Source organism: Pristiophorus japonicus, chromosome X (assembly GCF_044704955.1).
Source record: "Pristiophorus japonicus isolate sPriJap1 chromosome X, sPriJap1.hap1, whole genome shotgun sequence".
Classification (NCBI taxonomy): Eukaryota; Metazoa; Chordata; class Chondrichthyes; family Pristiophoridae; genus Pristiophorus; species Pristiophorus japonicus.
The window spans coordinates 37956139-37976822 of NC_092010.1; the positions used below are offsets into that span (position 1 = coordinate 37956139).

The window sequence follows — 20684 nt, forward strand, 5'->3', positions numbered from 1 at the left end:
AAAGGTTACTACTGTACATACTTACCAACTTTACCAACTGTGTGGATTTTCCCTAAACCTACAGTCTGCTCCTTCACCGTCCATTTCTTGAAGAGCTGTTTGAACATGGCTGACTCAGCTCCATCATTCACAGTCTCAATGTTAGTGGTGTTTGGGTAGTCCTTCATCTTAATAAAGTCCTGCATTACAGAAAAGAATCCATCAAGATTATACAAATATTTGTGTATAGAAAGTAACTGAGCATCTCCCTGCAGGTCAATTTTGTTCCGTTCTTAAATTCAAACCAGCGATAGGCAAGGTACTGGAGGAGCTGGAACCAGGCTGACTGTTCAGCTTTCGAGCTCAGCAGTTAACTCAGCACAGACCAGAGCTGAACCAAACAGCTTGCTGATCGCAATGAGACACCAAGGCAGACACGTTTCTAGGACTGGAGAAAACTTAGCCAAGGTTGCAGCTCCTGATCACTAACTGATGACTTATGCTGGAAAGGGAGCTTGTGTGGCAGGACAGGATTAGGCTGGACTGTGATATTCCCATGGTTAAATAGCCTGCCATCACTTACTGTCGAGGCTCGCATGTAAATAATGCCCACTGGAGGAGATACCAGAAGGCAGCAGGTTCCTGTTGAACCTCAGCTTGATTCAGAGCCTTCAGGAGGACAGGGGAGAACACTGGACGACAGAACAAACCTTTTCTTGCTTCCTTTCCTCTTGATACCTTGAGGATACAACCAAGATTGGGAACTGGCCTTCTGGACCAACACGGCACTCGAAACATAGGTCTTCCATCCCACAGAACAGATGACCAGCCATTTAGACTGTACTTACCAAAGCTCTAGATGTTGCAGCCTGTTGGACTGTACTCACCAGCCGTCTAGACACTGCAACCTGTTGCACAGTACTCACCAGCCGTCTAGACACTGCAGCCTGTTACACAGTACTCACCAGAGCTCTAGACATTGCTGCCTGTTTCTCAGTCTTTGTAGCACATTTTCCCTTCCAGACATAAATCTTAGTTCCTCCCTGGTCTAGTATGTAGCAATCCTGGAAGATAGTGAACAATTTCACATTAAATGCAATTTCACATTAAATGTAAGTAACATGTCGATCAGTGTGTGGGGTGCATGTTTCATTGAAAATTCCTGTGTAAACCAGGTCTTGTGGAAAAACTCATTCTAAAAGTGTCCATATTTTTTGCAATTAACTAAGGTCCCTGCAGGTGTCGCTGTGATCAAACGTTCAATGTTGGAGGTGGCAAACCATGGCCGTCACACAACACGCTCTGTTTTAGTAAATGTCCTCCAGTGGCCAGAGTTTGTGACAAATGGTTTAATGTGTCAGTGTTACTAACAAATACTGGAGGAGATAAGGAAGTGTCCTGCCCATGCTCTGACAATGCTCAGTGCCTAAAGAAGGACCAAGGCTGTGCGGAGTACTCACATCGTGGTTCAGCATGTCCTGGATGAGAGGCCGTGTGGCAACTTCGGTCACCTTCATTTGTCCGCCCGCATCTGAAACACTGAGTGATAAAGGAGCTGTTTTTCTTTGTTTCGAACTCTATGCCTGTTTGTTGCCATTGCTTTCCTTGAATGCTATACGGTATGTCATACAAAATAACGCGACATTGCACAAACTCACTTTGCCATGGAATGATATACAGGGCCCATCACTTGCTGCATAATATCCCCCATCCCCCAGCCATTTGTCACTGTCTGTCCCCACACCCATCCCCGCTGCAGAAAACAACTACATCGCACACCCAGAATGGAATACCATTACTACAAGCTCCATCGTCACATATTATACTGAGCAGCAAATGAGTGTGTTTGCGGACATGGCATGTCTCATGTGCACATGTGCTTTATGACATTTTCTGAACCTCTATTGATAAACACATTTCACAGGTGCTACTCTATGTAACCATCTCCATGTGTGCTAGCATATATGTAACACATTCCACATGTGCTATTTATATGTAACATGCTCCACATATTCACTATCCTAAATATAAAACATACTCCATGTGATATTGTAGATGTAACATTATATATGTAACATGCTCCAAATATGTGCTACCCTATATGTAACACGCTCCATATATGTGCTATCCTTTATGTAACACGCTCCATATATGTGCTATCCTATATGTAACATGCTCCATATGTGTGCTATCCTATATATAACATGATCCATATATGTGCTATCCTATATGTAACATGCTCCATGCATGTGTTGTCCTATATATAACATGATCCATACATGTGCTATCCTATATGTAACATGCTTCATACATGTGCTATCCTATATGTAACATGCTCCACACATGTGCTATCCTATATGTAACATGCTTCATACATATGCTGTCCTATATATAACATGCTCTCGACATGTGCTATCCTATATGTAACATGCTCCACACATGCGCTATCCTATATGTAACATGCTTCATACATGTGCTATCCTGTATGTAACATGCTCCACACATGTGCTATCCTATATGTAACATGCTTCATACATGTGCTATCCTATATGTAACATGCTCCACAGGTGATATTCTATATGTAACACACCCCACACGTTTGCTAACCCACTCCCAGCAATTCCACATATAAAATACAGCTGGGTTTACATATACCCTGTACTCTTACAGGGAGAGGCTAATGTTGGCTTTCTGTCGTTGATCTGCTTTTTCATCGGATGTCGATGGGTTTATTTTCTTGGTTCTTTCCCCGAGAAAGTTTATTACAACCTTCATCAGCTCAGGAGAATTCTGTTCCTCGTCGCCTTCAATCACTCCGATTTCTGTACGCCCACCTCGCTCCCGATCTCGAATGTCCTTGGCGAGTTGCATACCCTATAGAGAGGACAAATGGAGTCCAAAGAAATATTAACTCCACCAATCATTGTGAGGGGGACCCGATAAAGAAAGAAAAAGAAAGACTTGCATCTCTATAGCGCCGTTCACGACTGCCGGACCTCCCAAAGCGCTTGACAGCCAATTAATAACCTTTTAGAGTGTAGTCTAAATGTTGTAATGTAGGAAACGCGGCAGCCAATTTGCACACAGCAAGCTCCTACAAACAGCAAAGTGATAATGAGCAGATAATTTGCTTTAGCGATGTTGGTTGAGGGATAAATATTAGCCCAGGTCACTGGGGGGGGGGGGGTGGGAAACGCCCCAGCATAATAGTGCCATGGGATGTTTTACGTCCACCTGAGATGCTTAAAGGTTCCTCATAAAAGCATAGGAAGCATTGACTGCCAAATCACACTGTACCTTCAGTCGTTCGATTCGATTGCTGTCTGGCCCATTCCATTGAATGATGACTTTGCCAATATCCAGTAGAAATACGTCACCCAAGCTGTAACTCTCCCAACTCATTTCAACCTGTAAAACACATCACGCATGTTAGAATAATCGCCACCCAGCGCCACAAACCAGTGAATGGCCGGTTAGTGAACTTCTCCAAAAGGTTGGGCAGCTTGGTCGGTTGAGCTTTGGAGTCAGGGCCTGAATGTGTTAGCTCAGCCTTCCACCATTCTGGGGTGGATAAAATGAGCAGCACAGGGAGTGCGGAGAAACAGGAGCGTGCAGGGGCCCAGCTCCTGCTGTATGATGATGGGGACTGAGCATCACACCCAATGGGCAGTTCACACTTAATGGAGACCCACCTAAGTGGTCCTTTCTCAATCAATCTTCTCTGGCAATGCCCTAAGGTTCTCTGGATCTGGAGAGTGCTGATGTCAAATACACATTCCCTGCTCCCGGCACGGTCTGTTAGATGATCCAATGTGTGTGTTTCACTGTGTCCAGAAGAGGCGAGGGCCCAGGGGCAGCACGGGCCAGCCCACACTGCGATATGTGTGCGCACTAGGTCCGTGCAGCAGAGCAGGTCTCCAGTTGTCCTAGTTAACCCTTGCCACTGGACCAAGACCTCGCTCTGTCAAGCCCGTGTGGTGGCTGATGTGCAACGGTCACCCCACGTAAAAAAGTCCACGCACAGGCATCTTCCACCCCTTCAACTGGAGTCCAGGACTGAAATATCGGGTCCTTCATTGAAACATCTGTGAACTCATGTGGAAGCAAGTCATCCTCGTTCGAGGATCTGCCTATGATGATGGTGTCTATATTTGTCTGCGTTTCTCTTGATCTGTGTCTGTGTGTTTCTCTGCATGTCTGAATTAGAAGCTTTGCCTCTTGATACAGAGAAAGCACAGTAAGGTGTAGCCTCTATTCACAGGACAGGTGGCTGCCCCCTATTGGTCACTGAAATATTCTGGGTGTCATACAGTGACTTCCTGTCATCCCTTTACCAGAATGATATCAGGCCTTAGAGGGTTAAATTGGGAGGACAGGTTGCATAAACTAGGCTTGTATTACCTCGAGTTTGGATGGTTGAGGAGTGATCTGATCGTAGTATTTAAAGTCTTGAGGTTTTGATCGGGTAGATGCAGAGAAACGGTTTCCTCTGCTGGGGGGAGTCCAGAACAAGGAGACATCACCTTAAAATCAGAGCCAGGCCATTCAGGGGTGATGTCAGGAAGCACTTCTTCACACAAAGGGCCGTGGGAATCTGGAACTCTCTCCCACAAAAAGCTGTGGATGCTCGGGGTCCATTGGAGCTTGATTCTGGTTGGAGAAGGGCATCAAGGGATATGGAGCAAAGGCAGGAAAAAAAGATAATCATCCATGATCTGACTGAATGGCCTCCTCCTGTTCCTAATGTAACAGGCTCAAGGGGCTGAATGGCCTCCTCCTGTTCCTAATGTAACAGGCTCGAGGGGCTGAATGGCCTCCTCCAGTTCCTAATGTAACAGGCTCGAGGGGCTGAATGGCCTCCTCCTGTTCCTAATGTAACAGACTCGAGGGGCTGAACGGCCTCCTGTTCCTAATGTAACAGATTCGAGGGGCTGAATGGCCTCCTCCTGTTCCTAATGTAACAGGCTCAAGGGGCTGAATGGCCTCCTCCTGTTCCTAATGTAACAGGCTCGAGGGGCTGAATGACCTCCTCCTGTTCCTAATGTAACAGGCTCGAGGGGCTGAATGGCCCCCTCCTGTTCCTAATGTAACAGGCTCGAGGGGCTGAACGGCCTCCTCCTGTTCCTAATGTAACAGGCTCGAGGGGCTGAACGGCCTCCTGTTCCTAATGTTGGTACGTTTCATCCTCCGTAGCCAATCTGAACGTGCGGCACTCCTGAGTCTACAGCCCAGAAACAGGCCATTCGGCCCCACCGCTCCGTGCCGGTGTTAAACTCCACACCAGCCCTCTCCCACCCCTCTCCATCTCACCCCAGCACTATATCCCTCTATTCCTTTCTCCCCCATGTGTTTATCCAGCTTCCACTTTAAATGCATCGATACTATTCGCCTCAACCCCTCCCTGTGGCAGCGAGTCCAACATTCTCACCCCGCTCTGGGTAAAGAGGTTTCTCCTGAATTCCCCATTGGGTGTATTAGTGACTGTCTGATATTGACGGCCCCTAGTTCTGGTCTCTCCCACAAGTGGAAATATCTTCTCTACCCTTTCATTATCTTAAAGACCTCTATCAGATCATCTCTCAGTCTTCTATTTTCGAGAGAGAAGAGCCCCAGCCTGTTGAGCGTTAGTGAGGTTGAGAAAACACCATGCGGTGAGCCTGGCCCATGCCCAATCCATGACCCAGACTGAGTGGGGAAGGTCAGGCCCACCTGGCTACAGGCGGTGCTCAGAGGACAGTCTTACCTCGGTCGCAGTGATGCTCTTCTTCCCTTTCACGTGGAGGAGTCGTCGCACGTCGTAACTGTTGGTTTCAACATGCTTCATTCCAGAGGCCACGCCCCCTTTCTTGTAGCTGCAAGGAACAGACACGAGGCACGTCGTCAGGGAAACGTGGGGGTGGGGGGGGGGGGGGGTGGCAGAGCTCGACACTGCATAAGCCCAGCGCTACAGCCAAAGAACTTGCATTTGTATAGCACCTTTCACATCCTCAGGACGTCCCAAAGCTGGTTGGTCAGCATGGTGGTGGAGTGCACCAATGTGTAGTGCTGTAAAGTGTGGGGGCAGGTTCCAACCATCACCCCCCCCCTCCCATTCTACTGAGCTGGCCATCTCACTGTTCTAAGTGGGACAGATCTTGCAGGCTATCCCTGACATGCTGTGGGCCAACAGAAGCAGCAGAGTTGGACTCCACCAGCACAATCTGTAACCTTATAAGAACATAAGAAATAGGAGCAGGAGTAGGCCATACGGCCCCTTGAGCCTGCTCCGCCATTTAATACGATCATGGCTGATCTGATCATGGACTCAGCTTCACTTCCCTGCCCGCTCCCCATAACCCCTTATTGTTTAAGAAACTGTCTATCTCTGTCTTAAATTATTCAATGTCCCGGCTTCCACAGCTCTCTGAGGAAGCAAATTCCATAGATTTACAACCCTCTGAGAAAAGAAATTCCTCCTCATCTCAGTTTTAAATGGGCGGCCCCTTATTCTAAGATTATGCCCCCTAGTTCTAGTCTCCCCCATCAGTGGAAACATCCTCTCTGCATCCACCTTGTCCAGCTCCCTTATAATCTTATACGTTTCGATAAGATCACCTCTCATTCTTCTGAATTCCAATGAGTAGAGGCCCAACCTACTCAACCTTTCCTCATAAGTCAACCCCCTCATCTCTGGAATCAACCGAGTGAACCTTCTCTGAACTGCCTCCAAAGCAAATATATCCTTTCGTAAATATGGAAACCAAAACTGTACGCAGTACTCATGGCCTTCATAAATCCATCACTCTTGATCATCATCAAGCTAGGAGACCAAACCTGGTTCAATTTGGGGCATAGAAGGGTATATCAGGATCAGTGCCAGGCAAACCTTAGAATGAGGTACCTTTGCGTGAAGCTACTGCACTGGGCTACCTGTATGCTAAACAGCAAAAGCTGCAGGCTATAGACAGAGCAAGTCAGACCCTCAACTAAAGAATGAGAGCAAAGGACAAGAGAAGCAATGTCGTGGGAATGCCACCACCTCCAAGTTGCCCACCATCCTGACTTGGACATGTATTGCTGGTCCTTCATCGTCAATGGATCAATATGCTGGAACTCCCTACCTAACATCATTGTGAGAGGACCTTTAAGGAAGGATATACTTGCGTTGGAGGCTGTTCAGAGAAGGTTCACTCGGTTGATTCCAGAGATGAGGGGGTTGACTTATGAAGATAGGTTAAGTAGGCTGGTGTGGATGTGCTGTATTTGGACTTCCAGAAGGCATTTGACAAGGTGCCACATAAAAGGTTACTGCACAAGATAAAAGTTCAGGAGTTGGGGGTAATATATTAGCATGGATAGAGGATTGGCTAACTAACAGAGAACAGAGAGTCGGGATAAATGGTTAATTCTCTGGTTGGCAATCAGTAACTAGTGGGGTGACGCAGGGAACAGTGCTGGGACCCTAACTATTTACAATCTATATTCATGACTTGGAAGAAGGGACTGAGTGTAATGTAGCCAAGTTTGTTGATGATACAAAGATGGGAGGAAAAGCAATGTGTGAGGAGGACACAAAAAATCTGCAAAAGGACATAGACAGGCTAAGTGAGTAGGCAAAAATTTGGCAGATGGAGCATAATGTTGGAAAGTGTGAGGTCATGCACTTTGGCAGAAAAAATCAACGAACAAGTTATTATTTAAATGGAGAAAGATTGCAAAGTGCTGCAGTACAGCGGGACCTGGGGGTCCTTGTGCATGAAACACAAAAGGTTAGTATGCAGGTACAGCAAGTGATCAGGAAGGCCAATGGTATCTTGGCCTTTATTGCAAAGAGGATGGAGTATAAAAACAGGGAAGTCTTGCTACAGCTATACAAGGCCACATCTGGAATACTGCGTGCAGTTTTGGTTTCCATATTTACGAAAGGATATACTTGCTTTGGAGGCAGTTCAGAGAAGGTTCACTAGGTTGATTCCGGAGATGGGGGGGTTGATTTATGAGGAAAGGTTGAGGAGATTGGGCCTCTAAGCATTGGAATTCAGAAGAATGAGAGGTGATCTTATCGAAACGTATAAGATTATGAGGGGTCTTGACAAGTTGGATGCAGAGAGGATGTTTCCACTGATGGGGGAGACTAGAACTAGGGGGCACGATCTTAGAATAAGGGGCCGCCCATTTAAAACTGAGATGAGGAGAAATTTCTTCTTTCAGAGGGTTGTAAATCTGTGGAATTCGCTGCCTCAGAGAGCTGTGGAAGCTGGGACATTGAATATATTTAAGACAGAAATAGACAGTTTCTTGAACGATAAGGGGTTATGGGGAGCGGGCAGGGAAGTGGAGCTGAGTCCATGATCAGATCAGCCATGATCGTATTGAATGACAGAGCAGGCTCGAGGGGCCGTATGGCCTACTCCTGTTCCTATTTCTCATGTTCTTATGTTCAAGAACAAGGCCCATCACCACCTGCTCAGGGCAACTAGGGATGGGCAATCAATGTGGCCTTGCCAACAACGTCCACATCCTGAGAACATTTTTTGAAAACCTGTCGGGTGGTAACACAGTAGCCTCCTCGTTAAGAACAATTAGAGCTCGTGCTCCAGGACTAACTCTCAGCAGCATTGGCAGAGGCCTGGGCGCAGGTTGGCCGTTCAGCCGTGTGGCCCAAGAGAAACGACTAATGAGAATGGGGCAGGATAGCGATATTTACAAATGCTCACATGCAGAAATACATTTCACTCGCCTGCAGGTCGGTGAATTTACCCAGTGACTACACGGAGCACGAGCGCCCAGATTCCGTCCCTGGTCTGTGCTGTTGGCTGATCCCAGTCAGGTTGGTGGAAGAGGTGCTGTATTTCACCTCCGCAATTGGCCAGGGATCCTGCTCCTGAGCGCCCTCCATTTGCCACTGCTGCAAAGTGCACACATATGTGGTCGTCTTGGTAGGGGGGGGGGCGGTGCGGAAACAGGATCGGGCTGGCCTCTATGGTTGAATAGTCTCTCACCACTCATTGTTGAGGCTCACATGTGAAGAATGGCTGCTTGGGTGATGGACTTGATGTCAACCAGTTCCTGAGGCACGATAGCCTTGGGGAGGTGGCGGGCCGGGGGGAGGTGGCGGGCGGGGGGGGGGGGAATTAGTGTGAGAAAATGAGAAATGAAGGAAAAATGTACAGGGCTATGCGGAAAGAGCAGGAGAGTGGGATTAACTGGATAGCTCCACCACAGGCATCTTTCTGTGTTGTATCATTCTAGTAATGAAAATAAAGGTTTGATGAGGTCATGGTTATTTGCGGATATATTTTCAGATCTAACCGTCACCAGATGACAATTCATGCCCGGTCAAAGTTTCACGAGCTCCACCTGTCCCTGAATATCCAGCCCCAAGCTCCCTCTGTCCCTGAATATCCAGCCCCAAGCTCCATCTGTCCCTGAATATCCAGCCCCAAGCTCCGTCTGTCCCTGAATATCCAGCCCCAAGCTCTGCCTGTCCCTGAATATCCAGCCCCAAGCTCCATCTGTCCCTGAATATCCAGCCCCAAGCTCCATCTGTCCCTGAATATCCAGCCCCAAGCTCCATCTGTCCCTGAATATCCAGCCCCAAGCTCCCTCTGTCCCTGAATATCCAGCCCCAAGCTCCCTCTGTCCCTGAATATCCAGCCCCAAGCTCTGCCTGTCCCTGAATATCCAGCCCCAAGCTCCCTCTGTCCCTGAATATCCAGCCCCAAGCTCCCTCTGTCCCTGAATATCCAGCCCCAAGCTCTGCCTGTCCCTGAATATCCAGCCCCAAGCTCCGTCTGTCCCTGAATATCCAGCCCCAAGCTCCCTCTGTCCCTGAATATCCAGCCCCAAGCTCCATCTGTCCCTGAATATCCAGCCCCAAGCTCCGTCTGTCCCTGAATATCCAGCCCCAAGCTCCCTCTGTCCCTGAATATCCAGCCCCAAGCTCCGTCTGTCCCTGAATATCCAGCCCCAAGCTCCCTCTGTCCCTGAATATCCAGCCCCAAGCTCCCTCTGTCCCTGAATATCCAGCCCCAAGCTCCCTCTGTCCCTGAATATCCAGCCCCAAGCTCTGTCTGTCCCTGAATATCCAGCCCCAAGCTCCACCTGTCCCTGAATATCCAGCCCCAAGCTCCACCTGTCCCTGAATATCCAGCCCCAAGCACACTCTGTCCCTGAATATCCAGCCCCAAGCTCCGTCTGTCCCTGAATATCCAGCCCCAAGCTCCGTCTGTCCCTGAATATCCAGCCCCAAGCTCCCTCTGTCCCTGAATATCCAGCCCCAAGCTCCATCTGTCCCTGAATATCCAGCCCCAAGCTCCCTCTGTCCCTGAATATCCAGCCCCAAGCTCCCTCTGTCCCTGAATATCCAGCCCCAAGCTCCCTCTGTCCCTGAATATCCAGCCCCAAGCTCCCTCTGTCCCTGAATATCCAGCCCCAAGCTCCCTCTGTCCCTGAATATCCAGCCCCAAGCTCCACCTGTCCCTGAATATCGAGCCCCAAGCTCCGCCTGTCCCTGAATATCCAGCCCCAAGCTCCCTCTGTCCCTGAATATCCAGCCCCAAGCTCCCTCTGTCCCTGAATATCCAGCCCCAAGCTCCCTCTGTCCCTGAATATCCAGCCCCAAGCTCCCTCTGTCCCTGAATATCCAGCCCCAAGCTCCCTCTGTCCCTGAATATCCAGCCCCAAGCTCCACCTGTCCCTGAATATCCAGCCCCAAGCTCCCTCTGTCCCTGAATATCCAGCCCCAAGCTCCCTCTGTCCCTGAATATCCAGCCCCAAGCTCCCTCTGTCCCTGAATATCCAGCCCCAAGCTCCACCTGTCCCTGAATATCCAGCCCCAAGCTCCCTCTGTCCCTGAATATCCAGCCCCAAGCTCCCTCTGTCCCTGAATATCCAGCCCCAAGCTCCGTCTGTCCCTGAATATCCAGCCCCAAGCTCCCTCTGTCCCTGAATATCCAGCCCCAAGCTCCCTCTGTCCCTGAATATCCAGCCCCAAGCTCTGTCTGTCCCTGAATATCCAGCCCCAAGCACCCTCTGTCCCTGAATATCCAGCCCCAAGCACCCTCTGTCCCTGAATATCCAGCCCCAAGCTCCGTCTGTCCCTGAATATCCAGCCCCAAGCTCCGTCTGTCCCTGAAAGTCCAGCCCCAAGCTCCGTCTGTCCCTGAATATCCAGCCCCAAGCTCTGTCTGTCCCTGAATATCCAGCCCCAAGCTCCGTCTGTCCCTGAATATCCAGCCCCAAGCTCCCTCTGTCCCTGAATATCCAGCCCCAAGCTCCCTCTGTCCCTGAATATCCAGCCCCAAGCTCCCTCTGTCCCTGAATATCCAGCCCCAAGCTCTGTCTGTCCCTGAATATCCAGCCCCAAGCTCCCTCCGTCCCTGAATATCCAGCCCCAAGCACCCTCTGTCCCTGAATATCCAGCCCCAAGCTCCACCTGTCCCTGAATATCCAGCCCCAAGCTCCACCTGTCCCTGAATATCCAGCCCCAAGCTCCCTCTGTCCCTGAATATCCAGCCCCAAGCTCTGTCTGTCCCTGAATATCCAGCCCCAAGCTCCCTCTGTCCCTGAATATCCAGCCCCAAGCTCTGTCTGTCCCTGAATATCCAGCCCCAAGCACCCTCTGTCCCTGAATATCCAGCCCCAAGCTCCCTCTGTCCCTGAATATCCAGCCCCAAGCTCTGTCTGTCCCTGAATATCCAGCCCCAAGCTCTGTCTGTCCCTGAATATCCAGCCCCAAGCTCTGTCTGTCCCTGAATATCCAGCCCCAAGCTCCACCTGTCCCTGAATATCCAGCCCCAAGCTCCGCCTGTCCCTGAATATCCAGCCCCAAGCTCCCTCTGTCCCTGAATATCCAGCCCCAAGCTCCGTCTGTCCCTGAATATCCAGCCCCAAGCTCCGCCTGTCCCTGAATATCCAGCCCCAAGCTCCATCTGTCCCTGAATATCCAGCCCCAAGCTCCCTCTGTCCCTGAATATCCAGCCCCAAGCTCCCTCTGTCCCTGAATATCCAGCCCCAAGCTCCCTCTGTCCCTGAATATCCAGCCCCAAGCTCCACCTGTCCCTGAATATCCAGCCCCAAGCTCTGCCTGTCCCTGAATATCCAGCCCCAAGCACCCTCTGTCCCTGAATATCCAGCCCCAAGCTCCCTCTGTCCCTGAATATCCAGCCCCAAGCTCCCTCTGTCCCTGAATATCCAGCCCCAAGCTCCCTCTGTCCCTGAATATCCAGCCCCAAGCTCCACCTGTCCCTGAATATCCAGCCCCAAGCTCTGTCTGTCCCTGAATATCCAGCCCCAAGCTCCGCCTGTCCCTGAATATCCAGCCCCAAGCTCTGTCTGTCCCTGAATATCCAGCCCCAAGCTCCCTCTGTCCCTGAATATCCAGCCCCAAGCTCAGCCTGTCCCTGAATATCCAGCCCCAAGCTCCCTCTGTCCCTGAATATCCAGCCCCAAGCTCTGTCTGTCCCTGAATATCCAGCCCCAAGCTCTGTCTGTCCCTGAATATCCAGCCCCAAGCTCCACCTGTCCCTGAATATCCAGCCCCAAGCTCCGCCTGTCCCTGAATATCCAGCCCCAAGCTCCCTCTGTCCCTGAATATCCAGCCCCAAGCTCCGTCTGTCCCTGAATATCCAGCCCCAAGCTCCGCCTGTCCCTGAATATCCAGCCCCAAGCTCCATCTGTCCCTGAATATCCAGCCCCAAGCTCCCTCTGTCCCTGAATATCCAGCCCCAAGCTCCCTCTGTCCCTGAATATCCAGCCCCAAGCTCCCTCTGTCCCTGAATATCCAGCCCCAAGCTCCACCTGTCCCTGAATATCCAGCCCCAAGCTCTGCCTGTCCCTGAATATCCAGCCCCAAGCACCCTCTGTCCCTGAATATCCAGCCCCAAGCTCCCTCTGTCCCTGAATATCCAGCCCCAAGCTCCCTCTGTCCCTGAATATCCAGCCCCAAGCTCCCTCTGTCCCTGAATATCCAGCCCCAAGCTCCACCTGTCCCTGAATATCCAGCCCCAAGCTCTGTCTGTCCCTGAATATCCAGCCCCAAGCTCCGCCTGTCCCTGAATATCCAGCCCCAAGCTCTGTCTGTCCCTGAATATCCAGCCCCAAGCTCCCTCTGTCCCTGAATATCCAGCCCCAAGCTCAGCCTGTCCCTGAATATCCAGCCCCAAGCTCCCTCTGTCCCTGAATATCCAGCCCCAAGCTCAGCCTGTCCCTGAATATCCAGCCCCAAGCTCCCTCTGTCCCTGAATATCCAGCCCCAAGCTCCCTCTGTCCCTGAATATCCAGCCCCAAGCTCCATCTGTCCCTGAATATCCAGCCCCAAGCTCCCTCTGTCCCTGAATATCCAGCCCCAAGCTCCACCTGTCCCTGAATATCCAGCCCCAAGCTCCACCTGTCCCTGAATATCCAGCCCCAAGCTCCCTCTGTCCCTGAATATCCAGCCCCAAGCTCCACCTGTCCCTGAATATCCAGCCCCAAGCTCCCTCTGTCCCTGAATATCCAGCCCCAAGCTCCCTCTGTCCCTGAATATCCAGCCCCAAGCTCCCTCTGTCCCTGAATATCCAGCCCCAAGCTCCCTCTGTCCCTGAATATCCAGCCCCAAGCTCCCTCTGTCCCTGAATATCCAGCCCCAAGCTCCCTCTGTCCCTGAATATCCAGCCCCAAGCTCTGTCTGTCCCTGAATATCCAGCCCCAAGCTCCACCTGTCCCTGAATATCCAGCCCCAAGCTCCATCTGTCCCTGAATATCCAGCCCCAAGCTCCGTCTGTCCTCCCATTCACAGACCAAGGGAAAGGACTCACATGATGCCATTTTTGAAGTAGCCCCTGAAGGTCTCCGACTCGTGTCCCTGCACCTCTCGATGCTGTACGGGACCTCCCTCCAGGTAGTCATCCAGCTGCGTGGTGTAGATTGCAGCAGCGCCCTGCTCATCCTGCGACGAGTCGGTCCCGATCCAGTAATGAATGTTGCGCTTGAGGCCACTGCCGACGCTCTGGGTCTGCATGGTGGAGGAGGAGGAAAGATCTTTAATAACAACTTGTATTTATTATAGCGCCTTTAATGTAAAATGTCTCAAGGTGTTTAACAGGAGCGTAAATCAGACGGGAATCTGACAGCATAAGGAGATATTATGGCAGTTTGGTCAAAGAGGGAGGTTTTAAGGAGTGTCTTGAAGGAGGATAGAGAGGCGGAGAGATTTAGGGAGGGAGTTCCAGAGCTTGGGGCCCAGGCAACAGAAGGCACGGCTACCGATGGTGGAGCGATTATAATCAGGGATGTTCAAAAGGGCAGAATTAGAGGAGCGCAGAAATCTCAGGGGTTGTGGGGCTGGAGGAGATTGCAGAGATAGGGAGGGGCGCGGCCATGGAGGGATTTGAAAATAAGGAAGAGAATTTTAAAATGGAGGCGCTGTCAGACCTGAAGCCAATGTAGGTCAGTGAGCACAGGGGTCTGGCACTGACAATCCTTTAACCACACGGCTAGAATAAGGATGTAGGAACAAGCTTAGCCCCGACCCTACATTACAACAAATGTGCAGCACAGAAACAGGCCGTTCGGCCCAACATGTCTAATCCATTTATGGGTTTATGCTCCACATGAGCCTTCTCCCACCTTACTTCATCTCACCCTATCAGCATACCCTTCTATTCCTTTCTTATGTGTTTATCTGGATTCCCTTAAATGCATCTCTGCTATTCTCCTCAACTATTCACTCCCTGAGGTAGAGAGGTCCACATTTTAACCACTCTGTCATTCACACACAAATGTGTTTCCAGTTCAGGTCAGCTGATAAGGGGCAGAAGCAGGCATGCTGGCTGATTCCCCTTTCTAATCCAGGAGTATGGAGGCCATTGTAGTCTTCTTACAATTGCCCCTGCCTGTGAAAATTATTCAATGCCAATCACAGCCCTGACGTGGAGATTCGAGAGCAGAAAGCCCTCCTCTACACCAGCGCTAGGCCATTCGGGAAATCTCAGCGCCGCTCACATTGACTCCATTCTAATCAGCCCACAATTTAAGATCAATTGGCACTAAATTGGTCATTGCATCAGAGAAGCCACCAGGACGCCTCTGTGGGAAATAGAAATGCCATCCCCGTCCTGTACCTGCCCTGGGAGTGTTTGATGGGACAGTGTAGAGGGAGCTTTACTCTGTATCTAACCCCCTGTACCTGCCCTGGGAGTGTTTGATGGGGCAGTGTAGAGGGAGCTTTACTCTGTATCTAACCCCCTGTACCTGCCCTGGGAGTGTTTGATGGGGCAGTGTAGAGGGAACTTTACTCTGTATCTAACCCCGTGCTGTACCTGTCCTGGGAGTGTTTGATGGGACAGTGTAGAGGGAGCTTTACTCTGTATCTAACCCCGTGCTGTACCTGTCCTGGGAGTGTTTGATGGGACAGTGTAGAGGGAGCTTTACTCTGTATCTTACCCCCTGTACCTGTCCTGGGAGTGTTTGATGGGACAGTGTAGAGGGAACTTTACTCTGTATCTAACCCCGTCCTGTGCCTGTCGTGGGAGTGTTTGATGGGACAGTGTAGAGGGAGCTTTACTCTGTATCTTACCCCCTGTACCTGTCCTGGGAGTGTTTGATGGGACAGTGTAGAGGGAACTTTACTCTGTATCTAACCCCATCCTGTACCTGTCCTGGGAGTGTTTGATGGGACAGTGTAGAGGGAGCTTTACTCTGTATCTAACCCCATGTACATGCCCTGGGAGTGTTTGATGGGACAGTGTAGAGGGAGCTTTACTCTGTATCTAACCGGTGCTGTACCTGCCCTGGGAGTGTTTGATGGGACAGTGTAGAGGGAGCTTTACTCTGTATCTAACCCCGTGCTGTACCTGCCCTGGGAGTGTGTGATGGGACAGTGTAGAGGGAGCTTTACTCTGTATCTAACCCCCTGTACCTGTCCTGGGAGTGTGTGATGGGACAGTGTAGAGGGAGCTTTACTCTGTATCTAACCCCGTGCTGTACCTGCCCTGGGAGTGTGTGATGGGACAGTGTAGAGGGAGCTTTACTCTGTATCTAACCCCGTCCTGTACCTGCTCTGGGAGTGTTTCATGGGACAGTGTAGAGGGAGCTTTACTCTGTATCTAACCCCCTGTACCTGCCCTGGGAGTGTTTGATGGGACAGTGTAGAGGGAGCTTTACTCTGTATCTAACCCCGTCCTGTACCTGCCCTGGGAGTGTTTGATGGGACAGTGTAGAGGGAGCTTTACTCTGTATCTAACCCCGTAATGTACTTGCCCTGGGAGTGTTTGATGGGACAGTGTAGAGGGAGCTTTACTCTGTATCTAACCCCGTCCTGTACCTGCCCTGGGAGTGTTTGATGGGACAGTGTAGAGGGAGCTTTACTCTGTATCTAACTCCCTGTACCTGCCCTGGGAGTGTTTGATGGGACAGTGTAGAGGGAGCTTTACTCTGTATCTAACCCCGTGCTGTATCTGCCCTGGGAGTGTTTGATGGGACAGTGTAGAGGGAGCTTTACTCTGTATCTAACACTGTGCTGTACCTGCCCTGGGAGTGTTTGATGGGACAGTGTAGAGGGAGCTTTACTCTGTATCTAACCCCGTCCTGTACCTGCCCTGGTAGTGTTTGATGGGACAGTGTAGAGGGAGCTTTACTCTGTATCTAACCCCGTGTACCTGCCCTGGGAGTGTTTGATGGGACAGTGTAGAGGGAGCTTTACGCTGTATCTAACCCCCTGTACCTGCCCTGGGAGTGTTTGATGGGGCAGTGTAGAGGGAGCTTTACTCTGTATCTAACCCCGTGCTGTAGCTGCCCTGGGAGTGTTTGATGGGACAGTGTAGAGGGAGCTTTACTCTGTATCTAACCCCCTGTACCTGCCCTGGGAGTGTTTGATGGGGCAGTGTAGAGGGAGCTTTACTCTGTATCTAACCCCGTGCTGTACCTGCCCTGGGAGTGTTTGATGGGACAGTGTAGAGGGAGCTTTACTCTGTATCTAACCCCCTGTACCTGCCCTGGGAGTGTTTGATGGGGCAGTGTAGAGGGAGCTTTACTCTGTATCTAACCCCGTCCTGTACCTGCCCTGGGAGTGTTTGATGGGACAGTGTAGAGGGAGCTTTACTCTGTATCTAACCCCGTCCTGTACCTGCCCTGGGAGTGTTTGATGGGACAGTGTAGAGGGAGCTTTACTCTGTATCTAACCCCGTAATGTACTTGCCCTGGGAGTGTTTGATGGGACAGTGTAGAGGGAGCTTTACTCTGTATCTAACCCCGTCCTGTACCTGCCCTGGGAGTGTTTGATGGGACAGTGTAGAGGGAGCTTTACTCTGTATCTAACTCCCTGTACCTGCCCTGGGAGTGTTTGATGGGACAGTGTAGAGGGAGCTTTACTCTGTATCTAACCCCGTGCTGTATCTGCCCTGGGAGTGTTTGATGGGACAGTGTAGAGGGAGCTTTACTCTGTATCTAACCCCGTGCTGTATCTGCCCTGGGAGTGTTTGATGGGACAGTGTAGAGGGAGCTTTACTCTGTATCTAACCCCGTCCTGTACCTGCCCTGGGAGTTTTTGATGGGACAGTGTGGAGGGAGCTTTACTCTGTATCTAACTCCCTGTACCTGCCCTGGGAGTGTTTGATGGGACAGTGTAGAGGGAACTTTACTCTGTATCTAACCCCCTGTACCTGCCCTGGGAGTGTTTGATGGGACAGTGTAGAGGGAGCTTTACTCTGTATCTAACCTCCTGTACCTGCCCTGGGAGTGTTTGATGGGACAGTGTAGAGGGAGCTTTACTCTGTATCTAACCCTGTGCTGTACCTGCCCTGGGAGTGTTTGATCGGACAGTGTAGAGGGAGCTTTACTCTGTATCTAACACTGTGCTGTACCTGCCCTGGGAGTGTTTGATGGGGACAGTGTAGAGGGAGCTTTACTCTGTATCTAACACTGTGCTGTACCTGCCCTGGGAGTGTTTGATGGGGACAGTGTAGAGGGAGCTTTACTCTGTATCTAACCCTGTGCTGTACCTGCCCTGGGAGTGTTTGATGGGACAGTGTAGAGGGAGCTTTACTCTGTACCTAACCCCCTGTACCTACCCTGGGAGTGTTTGATGGGACAGTGTAGAGGGAGCTTTACTCTGTATCTAACCCTGTGCTTTACCTGCCCTGGGAATGTTTGATGGGACAGTGTAGAGGGAGCTTTACTCTGTATCTAACCCCCTGTACCTGCCCTGGGAGTGTTTGATGGGACAGTGTAGAGGGAGCTTTACTCTGTATCTAACCCCGTCCTGTACCTGCCCTGGGAGTGTTTGATGGGACAGTGTAGAGGGAGCTTTACTCTGTATCTAACCCCGTGTACCTGCCCTGGGAGTGTTTGATGGGACAGTGTGGAGGGAGCTTTACTCTGTATCTAACCCCCTGTACCTGCCCTGGGAGTGTTTGATGGGACAGTGTAGAGGGAGCTTTACTCTGTATCTAACCCCCTGTACCTGCCCTGGGAGTGTTTGATGGGACAGTGTAGAGGGAGCTTTACTCTGTATCTAACCCCGTGCTGTACCTGCTCTGGGAGTGTTTGATGGGACAGTGTAGAGGGAGCTTTACTCTGTATCTAACCCCCTGTACCTGCCCTGGGAGTGTTTGATGGGGCAGTGTAGAGGGAGCTTTACTCTGTATCTAACCCCGTGCTGTAGCTGCCCTGGGAGTGTTTGATGGGACAGTGTAGAGGGAGCTTTACTCTGTATCTAACCCCCTGTACCTGCCCTGGGAGTGTTTGATGGGGCAGTGTAGAGGGAGCTTTACTCTGTATCTAACCCCGTGCTGTACCTGCCCTGGGAGTGTTTGATGGGACAGTGTAGAGGGAGCTTTACTCTGTATCTAACCCCCTGTACCTGCCCTGGGAGTGTTTGATGGGGCAGTGTAGAGGGAGCTTTACTCTGTATCTAACCCCGTCCTGTACCTGCCCTGGGAGTGTTTGATGGGACAGTGTAGAGGGAGCTTTACTCTGTATCTAACCCCCTGTACCTGCCCTGGGAGAGTTTGATGGGACAGTGTAGAGGGAGCTTTACTCTGTATCTAACCCCCTGTACCTGCCCTGGGAGAGTTTGATGGGACAGTGTAGAGGGAGCTTTACTCTGTATCTAACTCGTGCTGTACTTGCCCTGGAAGTGTTTGATGGGACAGTGCAGAGGGAGCTTTACTCTGTACCTAACCCCGTGCTGTACTTGCCCTGGGAGTGTTTGATGGGACAGTGTAGAGGGAGCTTTACTTTGTATCTAACCCCGTGCTGTACCTGCCCTGGGAGTGTTTGATGGGACAGTGTAGAGGGAACTTTACTCTGTATCTAACCCCGTGCTGTACTTGCCCTGGGAGTGTTTGATGGGACAGTGTAGAGGGAGCTTTACTCTGTATCTAACCCGTGCTGCACTGACCTGGGTGCTGTTGGCTGCAAAAAAATTGGAACATTTTCCATTCCTCATCACTTTAATGACCACAAGAAAGCAACATCCAAAAATGGTTTAATGGGCTTTAGCTCCATTACCAAAGCTGTAAAGCCAGGTCTTGAACTTACCGCTAGGAGGATGTAGCAGTCACCATCAAAAAAATTACCATGGACCTTCTGAGGGATAGGCACCAACTCCAGTTTCTGATAAAAAAATAGATCACATATAACCAAGAAGAGTAATAAAACCTACTGGCATAAAAGAAAATACAAAAATCAAACGTTTTCTTGCACTATGTAACGATGCCTGAAAGGAATAGGCCGCTCATGGTTTGAAATGTGTCGGTGGATTACTGATCAGGAATTTTATTCCTTTTTATGATGTCACATGTCAACTCTTTGGATTACTGTCTCTTGATCTCCCAAGAAGACCCCACTGCGCACCAAATCTCGACATCTCGGAGTGAATTATTCTTCAGGAAAGCGCGATTGACAGCTGTAAATTTGGCACACACCCCGTTTACTCCTATCCGGTGTTTCCATCAATCTTACGCCAGAGTTATGGCAGCTCTATTATTTACTGACAAGTGTGCGGTTCGGAGTGCTGACTCACCTCAATTCTCCAGATCAGTATTCCGGGGGTGTTGTTAACAGCGCTGAAGGTCGTTTCCACTGACATTATGGCTCGGATTGCAACTTTCGGCAAATCAGCAGTATTTTGCTGCAAAAGAAAGGGTAGAGAGTGAAGGGACTCTTGCAGGTGGAGGCAGGGGGCACTGGGCACCTGCCTACGTTCATGGTAAGGAGCTCGGGTCACCAACTCTGGTTGGATGTATTCCTGGAGGTTTCATCATATGACCTCCGATCGCCCCGCCTTCCCGGAACTGATTGGAAAGCGGAAAGACTCCTCGTTCCCGTTACATTGTGGGGCAGTGCCTTGGAGCTCCCGCATCGCCGAGCCAGCTTTTAAATTGAAAAAAAACCGCGCATGCGCGGAATTTGGAATTTGCAAAACAAACTACAGCGACCATTGCTCGTATGAGCTTTCAACCACATTTCCGCAGCAGAACCAAGACCGCTTATTTCCATCATCTCTGCTCTTGCCTCAGCTCATCTGCTGCTGAAGCCCTCATCCATGCCTTTGTTACCTCCAGACTTGACTGTTCCAACGCACTCCTGGCCGGCCTCCCACATTCTACCCGACGTAAACTAGAGGTGATCCAAAACTCCCTGTGTCCTAACTCGCACAGAGTCCTGTTCACCATCACCCCCTGTGCTCGCCGACCTACATTGGCTCCTGGTTAAGCAACGCCTAGATTTTAAAATTCTCAAAT

The 20684-nt window shown here is 50.5% G+C and overlaps 1 protein-coding gene across 1 annotated transcript in view; it reads right to left on the minus strand.

Moving 5' to 3' along the window:
• avil (advillin) overlaps positions 1 to 20029 on the minus strand; it is a 45338-nt gene extending 25309 nt beyond the window's left edge. Inside the window, exons 1-9 of the mRNA XM_070869405.1 lie at positions 19964 to 20029; positions 19480 to 19554; positions 13758 to 13954; positions 5723 to 5831; positions 3277 to 3387; positions 2648 to 2853; positions 1440 to 1518; positions 945 to 1043; positions 26 to 179 (exon numbers count right to left, since the gene is read on the minus strand). Coding sequence (XP_070725506.1) covers positions 26 to 179; positions 945 to 1043; positions 1440 to 1518; positions 2648 to 2853; positions 3277 to 3387; positions 5723 to 5831; positions 13758 to 13954; positions 19480 to 19554; positions 19964 to 20029 — 1096 coding nt within the window. The remainder of the gene's footprint in view (positions 1 to 25; positions 180 to 944; positions 1044 to 1439; positions 1519 to 2647; positions 2854 to 3276; positions 3388 to 5722; positions 5832 to 13757; positions 13955 to 19479; positions 19555 to 19963) is intronic.
• Between the last annotated feature and the right edge of the window lie 655 nt (positions 20030 to 20684).